At 54.2% G+C, this 18718-nt stretch overlaps 1 protein-coding gene across 1 annotated transcript in view; it reads left to right on the top strand.

Moving 5' to 3' along the window:
- The window catches only part of SIGLEC1 (sialic acid binding Ig like lectin 1), a 51579-nt gene that overhangs the window by 1126 nt on the left and 31735 nt on the right, over positions 1 to 18718 (top strand). The window contains exons 3-6 of the mRNA XM_045019674.1: positions 11354 to 11435; positions 13006 to 13365; positions 13612 to 13908; positions 17722 to 17988. Of these exons, the coding sequence (XP_044875609.1) occupies positions 11387 to 11435; positions 13006 to 13365; positions 13612 to 13908; positions 17722 to 17988 (973 nt within the window). The 5' untranslated portion in view covers positions 11354 to 11386. The remainder of the gene's footprint in view (positions 1 to 11353; positions 11436 to 13005; positions 13366 to 13611; positions 13909 to 17721; positions 17989 to 18718) is intronic.

Genomic DNA, 18718 nt, shown 5'->3' with positions numbered 1-18718 from the left:
GGACGGGGGTATAACTGCATCTAAGTGCGTCTGATGGAATCTAAGGAGAGGTACGTGTGTGTGAATGCAGCCACAACAGTGTCTAGGGGCCACTGACAGAGACAAGGGATGGTCCAGTGGCAAGAGGAGATTTCCTGTGTGACTTTGGGCAAGTCACTGACCGGCTCTGTGCCTCAGTTTCCCCTCTGTACAATGGGAGGAATAGCAGTGCCCTACCTCCCAGGGGGGTTGTGAGGATAAAGCCACTGAAGTGCGTGGTGCTCAGATAGTGATGGGGCTCGTTAGGAAGACCAAGAAATTTGGCATGTGCCACACGGCCAGTTCACACGCCACCCCTCCAGCCTGGAAGCTGGAACTGCCTCTGCTCAATCTCCTCTGGGCACAGCGGGGCCAGTCTGGAGCCATGCAAGCCCTGCTGTGGCCAAGGGGAGGTTGGGTGCTTGCCAAGGCCATCACACGGGTACCATCCCGATCCCTGCATTAAAATATTGCTAAATATGCAAAGGGCGAAAGTAACAAAACAGCTGACGGCATCAGCCACTTCCCCCAAACCAGAGTCATTACAAACCCAGCAAGGGGAAGTGACACGCTCTCCTGGATTCTTCTCCAGCTCTGGGATTAAATAGCTCTCCTGGAGCCAGCGTGGGCAGACGCCATCTCCTAGGTCCGGGGCTCTGGTCCTCTGGCTGGGGATTTCCGAAGGGAGCAGCTCTCTCCTGGGGACCATTCCACGAGAAGGTAACATTTCCTGCTTCTCCAGGCCATGCCTGAGACCCCTGGCTGCGGGGGATGTAGTGTCCTGAGTGGCAAAGGCAGGGGACACACCTGGGTCTCGGGGCTGGTTGCCTGGGTAAAGGGGGTTTAAAATGCGCCGTGGCCATCTTGACAGATTGGATGCTGACTGGTACCTCGCTGCCGGGGTAGATGCATAGATTCCAGGACAATACAGATCCCACCCAGAGCTGAGCTGAGGGGATGGCATTCACATCTGGATATGGCGTAGGCTCAGGTTTGGATCTGCTAGTGCAGAACTCAAACAAGATGTGATTTCCACCTCCCACCCAACCCAGACCCAGGAAACAGGCTCCCAGCCCTGATCCAGAACCAAAACCCCAGGGTTGGGATCAGACCCAGGGGTTCAAACCCAAACGGCCTCCTCCTGCCCCACCAGGGGACGGGACCAGATGTGGCGTTCCAGGCTGGAGCCAGAGCCAAAGAAAGGCGTCGATAAGACATGAGATTGTGGTTAGATGACACAGGCCTCTGGAAAGGATGTGAGGGGTGGGGCAGACATCTGGGGCGGGTAAGGGACCCCACCCCACACAGACACCTGCAGGACTACAGCACACTGGTGGGACGCGGGAAGGTCGGTGGGGAGCCCACAACCCCCCCCCCCCCCGCCAGGGGCTGGCTCAGTGAGGATGGCCCTGGATGTAGCCAGGCGAGTGGGAAGGGTCTGGTTAGCTATTGGCTTTGTACGGGGCAGGGAGATGCGCACCTTCTGGGGAGCTCGTAGAGCAAATGACACCAGGCCCAGGAGTAGAGCCTGGGGCAAGAGAGTCAGCAGCTGGGTGCCACCTTCCCCAGAGCGGAGCACGTCCCCTGGCCCCTGATACCTTGGCTGCCTCTGCAGGTCTAGGTCACGGGGGAGCAAACTTTTTGGCCCGAGGGCCACATCCGGGTGAGGAAATTGCATCCAGGGCCATGAATGAAGGGCTAGGGCAGGGGGTTGGGGTGTGGGAGGAGTGTGGGGCACAGGAAGGGGCTCAGGACAGGGGGTTGGGGTGTGGGAGGGGTGTGGGGCACAGGAAGGGGCTCAGGGCAGGGGGTTGGGGTGCAGGGAGGGGTGTGGGAGGGGGCTCAGGGCAGGGGGTTGGGGTGCAGGGACGGTTGTGGGAGGGGGTTCAGGACAGGGGATTGGGGTGAAAGAGGGGTGCAGCAGGGGATGGGGTACAGGGTGCAGGAGGGGTTTGGGGTGCGGGCTCCGGCCCAGCGCCGCTTACCTTGAGCAGCTCTGGGGTGGCAGCGGCGCACAGCAGGGTTAAGGCAGGCTCCCTGCCTGCCCTGGCCCCGCGCCGCTCCCGGAAGCAGCCAGCACCATGTCCCCATGGCCCCCGGGAGTTCCGCGTGCTGCCCTCGCCTGCGGGTACCTCCTCCGAAGCTCCCATTGGCAGCAGTTCCCCATTCCTGGCCAATGGGAGCTGTGGGGGGTGGTGCCTGCTGGCAGGGGCGGCTCTAGGCATTTTGCAGCCCCAAGCACGGCAGGCAGGCTGCCTTCAGCGGCTTGCCTGCGGGAGGTCCCCGGTCCCGCGGATTCAGCGTCGTGCCTGCGGGAGGTCCCTGTCCCGCGGATTCAGCGGCGCGCCTGCGGGAGATCCCTGTCCCGCGGATTCAGCGGGGCGCTTGCGGGAGGTCCCTGGTCCCGCGGACTCAGCGTCATGCCTGCGGGAGGTCCCCGGTCCCGCGGACTCAGCGGGGCGCCTGCGGGAGGTCCCCGGTCCCGCGGACTCAGCGGGGCGCCTGCGGGAGGTCCCCGGTCCCGCGGATTCAGCGGCGCGCCTGCGGGAGGTCCCCGGTCCCGCGGATTCAGCGTCGTGCCTGCGGGAGGTCCCTGTCCCGTGGATTCAGCGGGGCGCCTGCGGGAGGTCCCCGGTCCCGCGGACTCAGCGGGGCGCCTGCGGGAGGTCCCCGGTCCCGCGGATTCGGCGGCGCGCCTGCGGGAGGTCCCCGGTCCCGCGGATTCAGCGGGGCGCCTGCGGGAGGTCCCCGGTCCCGCGGATTCAGCGGGGCGCCTGCGGGAGGTCCCCGGTCCCGCGGATTCAGCGGCGCACCTGCGGGAGGTCCCCGGTCCAGCGGACTCAGCGGGGCGCCTGCGGGAGGTCCCCGGTCCCGCGGATTCAGCGGGGCGCCTGCGGGAGGTCCCCGGTCCCGCGGATTCAGCGGGGCGCCTGCGGGAGGTCCCCGGTCCCGCGGATTCAGCGTCGTGCCTGCGGGAGGTCCCTCTCCCGCGGATTCATCGGGGCGCCTGCGGGAGGTCCCCGGTCCCGCGGACTCAGCGGGGCACCTGCGGGAGGTTCCCAGTCCCGCGGATTCAGCGGGGCGCCTGCGGGAGGTCCCCAGTCCCGCGGATTCAGCGGGGCGCCTGCGGGAGGTCCCCGGTCCCGCGGATTCAGCGGGGCGCCTGCGGGAGGTCCCCGGTCCCGCGGATTCAGCGGGGCGCCTGCGGGAGGTCCCCGGTCCAGCGGACTCAGCGGGGCGCCTGCGGGAGGTCCCCGGTCCCGCGGATTCAGCGGGGCGCCTGCGGGAGGTCCCCGGTCCCGCGGATTCAGCGGGGCGCCTGCGGGAGGTCCCCGGTCCCGCGGATTCAGCGTCGTGCCTGCGGGAGGTCCCTGTCCCGCGGATTCAGCGGGGCGCCTGCGGGAGGTCCCCGGTCCCGCGGACTCAGCGGGGCACCTGCGGGAGGTTCCCAGTCCCGCGGATTCAGCGGGGCGCCTGCGGGAGGTCCCCGGTCCCGCGGATTCAGCGGGGCGCCTGCGGGAGGTCCCCGGTCCCGCGGATTCGGCGGGGTGCCTGCGGGAGGTCCCCGGTCCCGCGGATTCGGCGGCGTGCCTGCGGGAGGTCCCTGTCCCGCGGATTCAGCGGGGCACCTGCGGGAGGTCCCCGGTCCCGCGGATTCAGCGGGGCGCCTGCGGGAGGTCCCCGGTCCCGCGGATTCAGCGTCGTGCCTGCGGGAGGTCCCCGGTCCCGCGGATTCGGCGGCGCGCCTGCGGGAGGTCCCCGGTCCCGCGGATTCAGCGGGGCGCCTGCGGGAGGTCCCCGGTCCCGCGGATTCAGCGGGGCGCCTGCGGGAGGTCCCCGGTCCCGCGGATTCAGCGGGGCACCTGCGGGAGGTCCCCGGTCCCGCGGACTCGGCGGCGCGCCTGCGGGAGGTCCCCGGTCCCGCGGACTCGGCGGCGTGCCTGCGGGAGGTCCGCCGAAGCCGCGGGACCAGCAGACCCTCCGCAGGCAAGCCGCGGAAGGCAACCTGCCTGCCGTCCCCGCGGAAGGCAACCTTGCCTGGAGCCGCCCCTGCCTGCTGGTGTGTGAAGCGCATGGAGCCCTCTGCCCCCGGGGCTGCAGGGACATGGTGCTGGCTTCTTCTGGCAGTGGCGGGGGGCCAAGGCAGGCAGGGAGCCTGTCCTAGCCCCACTGCACCATGGGGCTGGCAATCCTGCAGGCTGGATCCAAATCCCGCAGGCCATAGTCTGCCCACCCCTGGTCTATGTGCATCCAATGACAGGCCCACTGGGCATCTTTGCCAGGACCATGGAGAGGAAGTGTCCCCAGATGCGGAAGGAAGGAGATGGGTCCTCCCCTGTCTGACTCAATATAGGATCCTGTCGAAAATCAGGCTCATCCTTCTGCCCTCTTCCAAAAAAACCAGGTTGTCTCTTTGTTGCATTGTTGAGGGCACTGCTTGGCCAGCTGGACAGTGAGACCAGGGCGGATGATTGGACAGGAGGGAGCTTGGTGAATTTAAAAGGCAATGAAACTGATTTGCTGTAATCCACCGGGGAGTGGGTGTTACAGGTGCCCCCTCCCATGCCAATAGCTAGCGGTGATGAGTGACTGCACCGGCTTAGCCTTTAGCTCATGCTTTTTAGCTCTAGACGTTCCAGGTTCAACGCCAGGTGCATCAGCCGAGAGGGCATCTGGCATCCAACTTCTATATGCAAGGTGTGACGAACCTGTGGGACTCCCTGCTGCAGGGATGGGCACTGGACAATTTTCAAATGACCTGAGTATCTGCCACCTTTAGGAAGCCAGTCTTTGGGCGACTGTAGATATGGTTTGCACCTCCCTGCTGTTCTCCCCTGGGGAGCCCTTTACTTGGTCGGTGGGAGGGGAGCTGTTGCCAGAGGGTCCCAGCTCAGGATCCAGTCTAGAGCCCATTGAGGGCATTGGGGTAGGGGGTCTTTCCAATGACTTCGCTGCGCTTTGGGTCAGGTCCTCGGTGTGACCCAGGAGACCACTGGCTAGTCATTGCCTCATAAACCACAGAGCAGCTTGGAGACTGGCTGCTCAGCCCACGACTGGCTCAGGCGTGGGGCTGAGAACCGGCAGCGCCCCCTCTCCCGAAGGAATGGGCTGCCTGGGAGCGGGTCAGTCATACTCACCTCCCCGGGGGCTCCAGGGCCATAGTGATGCATCATGGCAGACGTAGTCCAGCTGGGGAACCCATCCCATAGAGGTGAATGGGGAAGCGAGGCACCTGAACTACAACCCCCAGGATGCACTGCAACAGCATTTCCAAAATGGATGTTTTTCCAGAGCCCAGATTTTTAGTTTTCCCTGGAAAGCAGACACCCTCCCCCACACCAACACACACACTCTTCCCGCCCCGCCCAGTCTGGTTAGTTGAAAACCCCAATTTTCCATCAAAACCCAATTTTGACAGAACGTTTCCAACCAGCCCTCCTTCTTACTCCGTGCCCAGCCCTGTAGCCATGATCCCGCACTAGAACGTGGTCAGATCACCAAGACTTTGCTGGTGAACATGCCCTGTGACCTGTAACGGCCACGAGAGATCAGGGAAACCGAGGTTTCACATCCTCTCCAATCACCGCACCTCCAGCAGCATAGCAACTGCTAGCAGCGCCCTGAGCTCGGCCAGAGAGAAGAGCTCCACCTATCAAATCAGGCTCGGACCTGTGGGTTTGCATTGGCCAGTCTCTATTATGTCACAGCAGCACCAAGAGACCCTAACCCAGATCGGGGCCCATTGTGCGGGGCGCCGCACAGACTCAAACAGAGAGACAGTCCCTGCCCCAGACAGCTCATAATCTAAGGCTGTGCAGTCCAGTGGACAGAGCCTGGCTTGGAACTCAGGAGACCAGGGTTCTGTTGCTGGTCTGCTGGGTGACCTCAGGCAAGTCTGTGCCTCAGTTTCCCCATCTGTAAAATGGGAATATTGGCACTGCCCTCCTTTGTAAAGAGCCTTTAGAGCTTTGGATGAAAAGCACTATAGAAGCAAGCACTAGGTGTAAAACTAAAGAGAAGGCAGGAAGCAGAGGTCAAGGGAATTGTCCAGGGTCACACAGAACGTTATTGGCAGAACTAGGAGTAGTGCCCAGGTCTCCTGCATCTCAGACTAATCCCCTGGATCACAGCCATCAAAACTAGAGATGGGTCAGAACCAGAACCCCAGGTCGAAAAACCCCGGAACCTTGGGCATGTTCAAACCCACATCCAGATCTGAATGTCAGAAACAGCTCCTCTCACTACATACCCCAGGCCTGGGGTGTGCCTCAGAAACCTGATCCAGGATCAGGGGTGAAAGTCACTTACGGGACTTACCACTACTGCCGGAGTCCTGAGGGGGGCGTGGCCTCATCCAGAAGAGGTGGGGCCTCTCAAGATTTAAAGGCCCTGGGGCACCAGCTGTGGCTGGGAGACCCAGGGCCTTTAAATCAACCAGAGGCTCTCAGCTGAAGAGGTGGCTGGGAGCCCCCCGGGGCTCAGGGGCAAATTAAAGGGCCCGGGGCTCCGGCCGCCGGGGGGAACCCGGAGCTTTGCCGCGCTGGGGCCGGGATTTAAAGTGCTCTGGGCTGCCTGCAGCCGCGAGGAGCTCTGAGCCCTTTAAATCCCGGCCCCAGCCTGGCCGCTGGAGCCGCTGCTGGGATTTAAAGGGCTCTGTGCTGCCCTTTAATCCTGCTGTGGAAACCAGTGCGGTCCAGCATGGCATACTGGCTCTTGCCGGTACACCGGCCTGGACCGGACCGGCTTACTTTCACCTCTGTCCAGGATCCATCACTTCACACAGTGACAACAAAACTGTGAAACCAGGGCAGAAGTGCAGGAGAAACGAAACTTAGTGGGGAACCATGTGTGGAAAAGTGACCCCAGGAAACAGATGGGACATTGCAGAGAGACACGGGGATGTTAACTTCCTTCTCAGCCCTGAAGGCTTGCAGTCACCAGAGTTTAGCAGTTATTTTAGGCTCTCTGGCACACCACCAACCTGTTTTAGTTCTGTAATTTGCTGGATATCTTTGGAGCCAAGTTGGGGCAAACATGGACAGCCCTAGGACCTGAGCATGCAGTTCCCAGTGGGATGCCATGTGCTGGAGGGGATCTTCCATTGAGACTTGCTAGATCCAGGAAAGAGTGGACCATTTTGTAGATGGGAGCCCCAGGAGAACAAAGTGATAATGGGAATGGGCTCTTCCCAACCCAAGCACTGCAAGTTTGCACACTGGAGATAGCTGGGAAATGCAGACACTGTTGGGAAACAGTTGTGAAATTTGTTGCAAAAGTGTTCATCAAAATTTCACATTTTTGGAAATTTCTGGCCTGCAAAAAATAAAATAAAAAAAAAATCATGAAAATTTTCCAGAAAAAAATAATAAAAAGTGTGAAAATTGGTAACATTTTTGACCAGCTGCATTTTTCAAGCACTGGGTGGAAGCTTGCGTTCTTGTCCCCTGCAAGCGGTTAGCCTGCACAACACATAAAAGCCTTCACTGACGATCTCGGGGTCTGTCTTTGGTAGGGTCCCAGAGGGGAGGGTATTCGATGGTAGCGGCCCACAGGAGGCCATTTGCCATGTAGACTAATCTAGCTACAGGACTGATACTGCTTCCATTACCATGGCCTCTGAACATCTCACCTCCTTCCTTTCTGTATCTATCCCCACAACACAGGAAACGGGAGGCAAAGCAGGGACTTGCACCTAGCTCTCCCATGTCAGACTAACTCACCTAACTGCTAGAACATCCTTCCCCCAACAACATCTGGGTCCTGCCTCAGCCCAAGGGGCTGGACTAGACCTGTCTAGCAGACATACCAAACCCACGAAAAAACGCAGAAATCGGGCTTGTTTTTGGCTTAACTGGCTTGTGAGTTGCTTGTTGGCTTGTTTTTAGCTTGTAGCCTGTTGGGCTTGTAGCGTCTTTTTTTTGGATCAGCTTCCGGCAAGCAGAGGCAAGGGAGGGAGAGAGTCAGGGGTGCACAGCGGGCGCACCACAGTCCCAGGCTGCTGTCGGAGAAAAACACAGTTCTCACTTTCTGGTTGGGTGCAGCAAAGTCAGATACTTTATTTCGCAAGCAATTGCATAGAGGGAGAGAGTGCACTAGGACACAGGGTTTCCCCCTTCTAGGCAGGTCTCTCTACAGGTAAACAATTATAGCAGCGTTTATACCTTTTGTTACATACACTAATAAGCAACAGCTGCATTTTGTTTATACATAGGTCATCTTGGTATCTTATTTTTCTCACTTCTATTTAGACTCCAGTCTACAGTCCATATTTATCGACACAAGGTGGCAACAACTTCTCCCACAGTTCTTTACCACTCGCCTCACACACTCCTCGCTTCTACAAGTCTCACGTTATTAGGGTTACAGCTAGCCTGACTCTTGCTAAGAGACTGTCATGCATTGAAATCCCCTTCAAATCCTTGTCAGTTCTTTCTCTACTTCCACACTGCAGACCAGGAGGAATCTAGTCACACAGAGTGTTGGAGTTTTTAGGGATTGTCCTGTTTTGGCCTTGTTTTGAAATGGGATTAGCTTGATTTTTGACATATTGATTTTGACACAGTTGCCAACTTATTTACCGCATCAAAGTTGGCAACTGTGCTCTCTAGGCCCCTTCCACCCACAGCCGGCTCCAGGGGTTTTGCTGCCCCAAGCAACCAAAAAAAAAAAAAAGAAAGCCGCGATCGCGATCTGCGGCAATTCAGCGGGAGGTCCTTTGCTCTGACCGCTGAATAGCTGGACGTGCCTCCCCTCTCCGGAGTGGCCGCCCCAAGCACCTGCTTGCTAAGCTGGTGCCTGGAGCCGGCCCTGCTTCCACCCCTACATTTCTACGGTTGGACCTACAAACTTAGGAGTAACACAACAGGTGCTATTCTTCTTGCATGCACTAGGTGGTGCTCTTTTGACAGACTAACTACATACACCAGTGATACTCCGACCTCAGTGGTTCCGGAGCCAAATTAGTGATCAGCGTTGCCGAAACGATAGTGTGAATTCACTGATTCGTTTACTAGAGCGCTAGTCAGATTTAAACAGTATGCCAGGGAAACAGTTAGTGTATTATTCTGTATCTATTATTCTCACAGCAAATACATTAATAACATGCCCAAATAAATGTGTTAGTCCCTAAGGTGCCACAAGGACTCCTCGTTCTTTTTGCTGATACAGACTAACACGGCTGCTCCTCTGAAATTAATAACTTAGTGCAAGTTAATAACTTCATTGGTTAATAACATCGTAAAAGCATCCTGATTGGTTAATAACTTCGATTGGTTACTAGTTACATCACACAGTGTTTTAATATCACGTACTGCAAAGAGCCGCAGGAGACACATTGAAGAGCCTCAGGCTGAGAGTCACTGATACACAGCCTCCCCGATAGCACCCTTTATACACTGGGCTCCTACCACAGACATTTCCCATGGCATGGTTCCTGCCTAGAAGGGCTTACAGCTGGGGATCCCATCCCCACAGTATGTTCAACAGGAGAGGGCCAATAGATAGCCTCTCACCTTCTGCCCATGCTGTGGTTTCACCGAGCTTATGCTGAACGTCCATCAGATCAAAACTGGCCACTGTGGGGAAAATTTTGCTCTGGCTCCGCCAGTGTCATGGTGGAATAACTCCACTGACTCCAACAGGGCTACTCTAGATTGACACTGGATTGACACCGAGGGGTGGGTCTCTTCTCATCCACAAGGAGGCTGCTATTCAAGACTCTCTGCGATGGAATACACCGTGACTATCATCTGTCTATACTCAGTGTCCTTCCAGACTCTCAGGCTTCTCTTCACTCACAGAGGGGTTATGTCAGGTCCACCATATCCCTTATCTCCACAAAGGGCCCATCGCCACTCCCCTGCACTTCAGGGCAGTTTGGGGGTGGATGCTCATTTAATCAGCCTGGAGCTGATCTCTACACATGGCCAAACCAGAATCCTGGAGCTGAGCTGCAGGGAAATTTGGATCCAGATCTTGGATCTCATCTGTCGTTGCAATCTGCACCAACACTCCGGATCTGAACGCCTCCAAACAGGGGGCCCAATGTAATGGTGGGGCTTGCACCCAGCTCGGGGACATCCCATGACCCTCTGCTACCGAACACCACATAAACTCTCTGCATTGCCCCATCAAGCCATTGTGTAGGTCTGAGCTGGGCTCACCTGGCTGAACCCAAGTGCCCTTGCTCCCAGGCAGAGGATGCTGAGAGATGACACCTGGAAAATCCAGACATGCATTTACACTTGTACACAGGCATGCCCAGTGCCCACACGCTTTGCAGAAGATATTTGGGCCTCAGTCTTGCCAAGTTGGCTTGCAAATTTTCCTGTTAATCTGGGAGTTTTTAATCTCAGCTATGGGCTTTCTTCCTTTCCCCACAATCAGCTGTAGGTTACCACATAGTGAAGAGTTTGAAGGGATGTCTTTGACTTTTTGGGGACTGGGGGGGAGCAGCCTTCTTATCCCCTCCCCTTCCAAAAAAATAAAAAGATCTAAATATTCCCAGTGTCTGAGTCTGTGGGGCCAGGACATGGTCCCACAGCTGGAGTCCTTAACCCAGAGACATCAGAGCTTCCAAACAAGCCAAGCAGAATGGTGGTTTTGTCTAAGGTCTCTCATTGGCTGCCCAGAACTAGTGGGTTATCCAATCAAGAGTGGATCATCTCCAACCAGCAGGCAACTAGACGGGGTCTCCAACCAACACTTTCTGTAGAGGTGTCTGGTTTAACAATGCTATGGAGATAGGCTATGCTCATCCCAATGTCCCATGCCCCTGTCCCTGAACCATGGGGAACCAGGTACATGTTTTTGCAGCAGCAACCACATCACTGTACAGAATCGGGTGCACTAGCTGCACTAGTGTGAATCCGGAGTAACACCAAAGGAGTCAGCAAGTAACACCAATAACCGTGGGGTTATTTCACCGTGATACTGGTTCAGTTGAGAGCGAAGTTTATCCCATAGCAATCAAAAGCTGTTTTCATCTGATGGACGCTCAGCATAATCTAGGTGAGATGAGCAGGGTCCCGGCCCGATGCCTAGCTGTAAATGACCACCGGTCCGAGCAGAGGAGCCAAGGACTCGCTGGGCCGTGCAGACTGCACTCATCTTCCACCCTGGTTTGGGTTGCAGCACATTGGCAGGTCAATATGGAGGAAGCCTGCTCTACTGCTACTCATCCTGCCTCAGATCTTTGGTTAAACAGAGGCCTCTAGTCTGCAGGGCCTTTGACTCAGCTCCTTTCGCCAGCACAGCTTCCTTTTCCAAACACTTACTATAAAGACTAACCATCCTGCAAGAGCTTATTGCATGATCCTCTTTTCTCTTCCACCAGGATCTCCCATAACGTTATCCAGTGGGAGCTGTCATGCCCATCTTATTTCAGCTTCTCTTCCTGGCCAGTCATGCCCAGCAAGGTACGGTGCCATGTTTAATCCTAATAATAATGATCAGTGGCGTTCTATTAGCTTCTGCCTGCATGCAACACTCCCTCCACTGCCTCCCTTCAGCATGGCAAAGGGTTTGTACCATTAGGAAATGGATAGAGAATAAGACAGAAAATATCACAATGTCACTACATAAATCCATGGTACACCTGCACCTTGAATACTGCATGCAGTTCTGGTCGGCCCATCTCAAAAAAACCCCTATATTAGAATACGAAAAGGTTCAGAGAAGGGGAACAAAAATGATTAGGGGTATGGAACGGCTTCCGTATGAGGAGAGATTCAAAAGACTGGGACTGTTCAGCTTGGAAAAGAGACAACTAAGACGGGGTATGACTGAGGTCTATACAATCATGACTGGTGTGGAGAAAGTGAATAAGGAAGTGTTGTTTTCTCCTTCACATAACACAAGAACTAGGGGTCACCCAATGACATTAATAGGCAGCAGGTTTAAAACAAACGAAAGGAAGTTCTTCTTCACACAACACACAGTCAACCTGTGGAACTCATTGCCAGGGGATGTTGTGAAGCAGGGGTCAGAAAAGAACTAGATAAGTTCATGGAGGATAGGTCCATCAATGGCTATTAGCCAAGATGGGCAGGGATTCAACCCCATGCTCCGGGGGTCACTACCCTTTGTTTGACAGAACCTGGGAATGGGCGACAGGGATGGATCACTTGATTACCTGTTCTGTTCATTCCCTCTGAATACCTGGCACTGGCCACTTTCAGCAGACAGGACACTGGGCTAGATGGACCACTGGTCTGACCCAGTCTGGTTGTTCTTATGTTCTTACCCAGAGCCTGGAGGATTCTCTCTCCTAGGTTCAGGAGCAATCTCTAACCGACCCCTGTATATTCTCCCAGGGCAGTGCACGCTCCTGTTTTACACCAGTAGGAGTGGGAGTAGGATCAGACACTGAGCATTTACTGGTCCTAAGTCACGGTACAAAAACCAATTGGCCAATCCCTTGGCAGCAGGTGACATTATTTATTTGTATTTCGGTGATGCCTCGGACACAGAACACAGGCAGTGCAGCATTATCCCCATTTTACACGCAGGTAAACTGAGGCACTAAGACAGCAGCCCAAATTTCCAGCATGGCCCCTGATTTTGGATGCCCAGCTTGAGGGCCCAATTTACAGTGGTGACATGCACCAGCTGCTCGCAATAGGACAAATTCTGCTCTGGGATGACTCCACCAACTTGAATGGAGTTACCCCAGAGACCAGTTGGGTTCATTGACTTTAATGGGAATTGCATCTGGTCGGCACTTCTGAAAATCTGGGCCTAAGTGAGATGCTTAAGCCCCTTCCCCCTCTCCCCAGCTCCACACACAGACACAACAGATCAGGAGCAAGGCCAGAAGGGAAGAGAGCTCTGCCCAGGAGCCAGGCCCCGCTGGCTGGCGGAGAGGAGAGAAGCATGTTGCTGATGGAGTCAGCAGATTAGCTCTGTCCTGACTGAGGTTTCTGCTTGTGCCTTGCTCCCTCTGTCTGTTCCCCTCCCCCTCTCTCTGTTCCCCTCTGTCTAATACAGCCTTTGGCTCGTGGGGCGTCAGCTACCCCCTAAGCCTGCACAGTGTAAAGGACTCCTGCGTCCTGATACCCTGCACCTTCAGCTACCCCAGCACAGTGACCTCCACGGGCAGCATTGTGGCCATCTGGTACAAGGATTACGATAGCCAGCGCATTGTGATTTACCATTCGGCCACTCCCAGCGAGGTCGATGGCAGGTTCCAGGGCCGGACCGAGCTGCTGGGCGACCTGGCCGGGCACAACTGCACCCTGCTGCTGAGGGGCGTGAGGAGTGAGGACAGCGGCAAGTACAACTTCAGGTTCGAGATCAACCAGGGCGACCGGTGGTCAGACCTGCGTGGGGTGATGGTGACGGTTACCGGTGAGTATGGAGATGAGCTAGCCAGAGCGTGTAAAAATCACAACTACTCCACTGTGTGTCATGGGCCCTGTAGTGCTGCCAGCCACGGGTGAGTCTCCTGTAGCTCAAGTGCTTGTGCAGCAGCTGAGTTCTATCCCCACTGCTGCCATGAATGTCCAAGGGTACCGTGCCGTGATTGAGGAATAAACTGGAATCGCTATTATCCCATCGCAGATTCCCCAGAATCTCTGTTCTTTCCATCCCTAGATGCCCCCACCAGCCCAGCCATTGCTGCCCCGGAAGATCTAAGGGAGGGTATGAGAGTGAACTTCACCTGCTCCAGTCCATATGCCTGCCCATACGATGGCACCGCTCTGCAGTGGAGGGGCTACAATGCCCTGCTCTCGACCGTGACTGGGACAGTGCAACTGGACACCACTGGAGTGCTCAGCCAGCAGACCCTCGTTACCTCCTTGTCGTGGCAGGACCATTCCAAAAAACTGTTCTGCGAAGTGTCTGTTGGCTCCAAGCAGGCAAACGGGGAAATCGCTCTGAGGGTGAAATGTGAGTAGTGCTGCTTTTCAAACACTGCCCTTGCTGACTGGAGCGAGGACCAGCAGCTACGGCCTCTGTTTCTGCATTGCCCAAGTCACGTCTTTCCAGCCCACGATGCTTCCAGTTCTGCCATGTGATCTCTGACACCCGGCCAGAAATTCATGGCCAGATTCCAACGGACATCTGGCTTCCCTAAATTCTCCTCTGTGATTTTCACTGAACAAAGACTTCTTCTCGCCTTGCAGCCCTATCCTGCTCTGTGGCAGTGCTGGGTGCTGCTTCAGCAGCTGCCCTGTTCCACCCCAGAGGCAGCTGCATTCCTGTGGGGAGCGAATTGGGTCTTGTGTCTTATAGAGCCACACTTGGGGAAAAAAACCTCCTCTGGTTGATTTGATGCTGGGTGCAATTAATTGTGGATGCAAGTGAGAGGATGCAGAGGTCTGACAACCTGCAGAGTTAGACATCTGCATGCTATCGCTGGCAGAGCGCGGGAGTGGAAGGCAGGCTGCCTCTTACCACTTGGTGGTGCTACTGTCAGCTCCAGAAACGTTTCTCATTAAGGCCAACTGCCAGCTGCCCTTCTAATATCACTTCTTCCTTCTCCACCCACCACCGGCTCATGACAGCTCCCCACTTTCCTCTCAGCACGGCCCCTGTGCAGCGTGCCCAGCCCTTCCTCCCCACCCACCGTCTGCCTGGCAAACGGGACTCTCCTCCCAGCCCCGATGGGGATGCTGAGATAGCTGGTAGCCAGACCCCGCCATGTGTCGACGAACTCCAGTGATCCATGGAGCGCAGACCGCTTCCCGCACACACTTTTCAGCCCGAGAACTCTACCCAGGATGCCCTGTTCTTCTGCTCACAGACTCATGCCAGCAGCCACCTCCTGCCCATGCCATTAGCTTGACCATGGGCCAAGACCTTTCCAGCTTCTACCTGCAGAGCTGCCTCCTTTTCCGAAAGCAGAGAAGCCCCAGGCTATGCTGCCCAGGGACCGTGGTTAGGAAGCAGCCCTAAGTCCTGGATCTGGCTTCCTGACTTGCAGGGAACCATCTCTAAGGATGAGAAGCTGGTTCAGGTCCTTTTGCCCACTCAGGCTTTGGTCTCTGACACTGGCAAGGGGGCTAGCTGAGGTGGGGGGTCTTGTGCCCTGTAGGGATGTGTTGGATATACAGACTCCTAGACCCGTAGGGTGAGAAGGGACCGCAAGGGCATCTAGTCTAACCCCCTGCCAAGATGCAGGACTTGTGCAGGACAGGGATTTAAAGGCAGATGATGCCTGGGGTTACTTCAGGTTGAAGTTGCAGGAGTTGTCAGAGGCATGTATCCTGAGAAAGGGAAAACGGCTCGTAGGTAGCAGTTTTAGACCGAGCTGGATGAGCAAGCGTCTTAGAGGGGTGATTAAGAAAAAACAGAAAGCGTACAAGGAGTGGAAAATGGGAGGGATCAGCAAAGAAACCTACCTTATTGAGGTCAGGGGATGTAGGGAAGCAGTGAGAAAGGCAAAGAGCCGGGTGGAGATGGACCTAGCGAAGGGGATTAAAACCAATAGCAAAAGATTTTTTAGCCATATAAATAGGAAGAAAACCAAGAAGGAAGAAATGGGACCGCTTAAAACTTTAAACGGAGTAGAGATTAGGGATAATCTTGGAATGGCACAATATCTGAATGAATATTTTGCCTCGGTCTTTAATGAGGCTAATGAAGGGCTAAGGACTAGTGGTAGAGGGACTGATGGGAATGAAGATATGGGGGTAGACATTACGGTATCTGAGGTGGAAGCCAAACTTGAACAGCTAAACGGAAGTAAATCGGGGGGCCCGGATAATCTTCATCCTAGAATATTAAGGGAATTGGCGAGTGAAATTGCAAGCCCGTTAGCGATGATTTTTAATAAATCTCTAAACTCAGGGGTTGTACCGTTTGACTGGAGAATAGCTAATATAGTTCCTATATTCAAGAAGGGGAAAAAAAGTGACCCAGGTAACTACAGGCCTGTTAGTTTAACATCTGTAGTATGCAAAGTCATGGAAAAAATTTTAAAGGAGAGAGTGGTTACGGAGCATGAGGTCAATGGCAACTGGGACAAATTACAGCATGGTTTTACGAAAGGTAGATCATGCCAAACCAACCTGATCTCCTTCTTTGAGAAAGTAACAGATTTTTTAGACAAGGGAAATGCGGTGGATCTAATATATCTTGATTTCAGTAAGGCGTTTGATACGGTACCGCATGAGGAATTACTGGTTAAATTGGAAAAGATGGGGATCGAAATGAAAATCCAGAGGTGGATAAGGAGCTGGTTAAAGGGGAGACTGCAGAGGGTCGTATTGAAGGGGGAACTGTCGGGTTGGAGGGGGGTTACCAGTGGAGTTCCTCAAGGTTCGGTTTTGGGTCCGATTTTATTTAATCTATTTATCGCTGACCTCGGAACCAAAAGTAGGAGTGGGCTGATAAAGTTTGCGGATGACACCAAGTTGGGAGGTATTGCCAATTCGGAAAAGGATCGGGATATCCTCCAGGGAGATTTGGATGACCTTGTAAACTGGAGTATTAGTAACAGGATGAAATTCAATAGTGAGAAGTGTAAGGTTATGCATTTAGGGATGACTAACAAGAACTTTAGTTATAAGTTGGGGACGCACCAGTTGGAAGTAACGGAGGAGGAGAAGGACCTAGGAGTCCTGGTTGATCGTAGGATGACTATGAGTAGGCAATGTGATGTGGCCGTTAAAAAAGCTAATGCGGTCTTGGGATGCATTAGGCGAGGTATTTCTAGTAGAGATAAGGAGGTGCTAGTCCCGTTATATAAGGCGTTGGTGAGACCTCATTTGGAGTATTGTGTGCAGTTTTGGTCTCCCATGTTTAAGAAGGATGAACTCAAACTGGAACGGGTACAAAGAAGGGCCACTAGAATGATCCGAGGAATGGAAAGCCTGTCGTATGAAAGGAGACTTGAGGAGCTCGGTTTGTTTTCCTTAACCAAAAGAAGGATAAGAGGAGATATGATTGCACTCTTTAAATATATCAGAGGGATAAATACCAGGGAAGGAGAGGAATTATTTCAGCTCAGTGCTAATGTGGACACGAGGACAAACGGATACAAATTGTCAGTCAGGAAATTTAGGCTTGAAATTAGACGAAGGTTTCTAACCATCAGAGGAGTGCAATTCTGGAACAGCCTACCGAGGGAAACAGTGGGGGCGAAGGACCTCCATGACTTTAAGATTAAGCTGGATAAGTTTATGGAGGAGATGGTATGATAGGATAACGGGCTTAGTCAATAGGTCAATTAAGTGCCACACTGGTAATTAGTACAATGGGTCAATGATAGGATATTGTTAGCCTTTTTCTATAGGGTATAGCTGGAGAGTCTTGCCCGCATGCTCGGGGTTCAGCTGACCGCCATATTTGGGGTCGGGAAGGAATTTTCCTCCAGGGTAGATTGGCAGTGGCCCTGGAGGTTTTTCGCCTTCCTCCGAAGCATGGGGCAGGGGTCGCTTGCTTAAGGAGTGGGTGGATCGGCTTATGTGGCCTGCATCTTGCAGGAGGTCAGACTAGATGATCATAATGGTCCCTTCTGGTCTTGAATTCTATGATTCTATGATCATTTCCAAGAGACCACAGAGAGAAGAGCTGTCAGAGGGTCACGAGCAGCACGGACCAGACTGGAGACAGCGACGAACGCCTCTGAGCTAACCTGACTTCCCTAAGTTGGGACCGCTGGCTTCAGCCTCAGCCAGCGATTCCTGGCTGTGGTGGTGCCCACTGGATGCCACCTCCATTCATTGCGTGTCCTTTCTTCCGCTGACTCCCCCGCAGATTCCCCGAAAGGCGCAAAAGTGGTAATCCACCCCTCCACAAAGAACATCCGGGTGGGCGACGCTGTGTCTCTCACGTGCAGCGTGAACAGCACCTTCCCCGAGGTCACCACCTACAAGTGGTACAAGGGCGGGACCGCCTTGCGGGGGAGCCAACAGATTCTGACCCTCCAGAGCGTTGCTCGCGAAGATTATGGCCCATACCACTGTGAAGCGGAAAATTCCGTCGGCACCGGGGTGGCGGAAGCCGTTGTTCTCTATGTTTTTTGTAAGTATGGGGGACGGGGGCCTCAGATGAATCACCAGCCAATAGCACTGTAGCACCAATGCTTCATGGGGACCATGTGCAGTAAAGAAATAAAACCAGTCCTCCGTCTAGGCCAGGACGGCCAAAGGTGGATGCTTCAGCAAAACAATAACGTTCCCTCCACCCTACTGCAACTGACTGTCTGCCTCAGTATTTGTCATTAGAGCGGGCTGGGAATTCTTCAAGGAATGTTTTTTTTTAAATGCTGATTTGTCAAAACCCAAACAGTTTGGAAAGCAGGGTCGGGTTTCAAGGTCTCTCCCGACTCAAAAAATGATCAGAAAACTTTTTTGAAATTGTCAAGTTGGCCGGTTTTGACATTTTAATGTTTCCACTTTTCAAGTCAAAATGACTTTTTGTTTAGAAATGTTAGTCAATTTTGCCTAAAAAAATAGTTAAAGAAAAAAAAGGTCAAAATCAAACTGAAACATGCCATTGACCCAAACCAATTTTTTTTTGCATTCACAAAAATTTGAGATTTTGACTTTTCGTCCCACTTCTGGACAGGAACATTTTTCAGTCTCTCTGATTTATTTTATAAGATGGGAAAATGGTTTCCTACTCAGCTTGATTGATCACCCTCATGTCCGAGTGCCTCACAAGCACTACTGAATCTACCCTTTGGGATAAGGAAGTACTGCTAGCTCTGTTTTACAGATGGGGAAACTGAGGCACAGAGTGACTAAATGAC

This window comes from Mauremys mutica, chromosome 5, assembly GCF_020497125.1.
Source record: "Mauremys mutica isolate MM-2020 ecotype Southern chromosome 5, ASM2049712v1, whole genome shotgun sequence".
NCBI lineage: Eukaryota > Metazoa > Chordata > Testudines > Geoemydidae > Mauremys > Mauremys mutica.
This window is presented reverse-complemented; position numbering and strand designations above follow the sequence as displayed.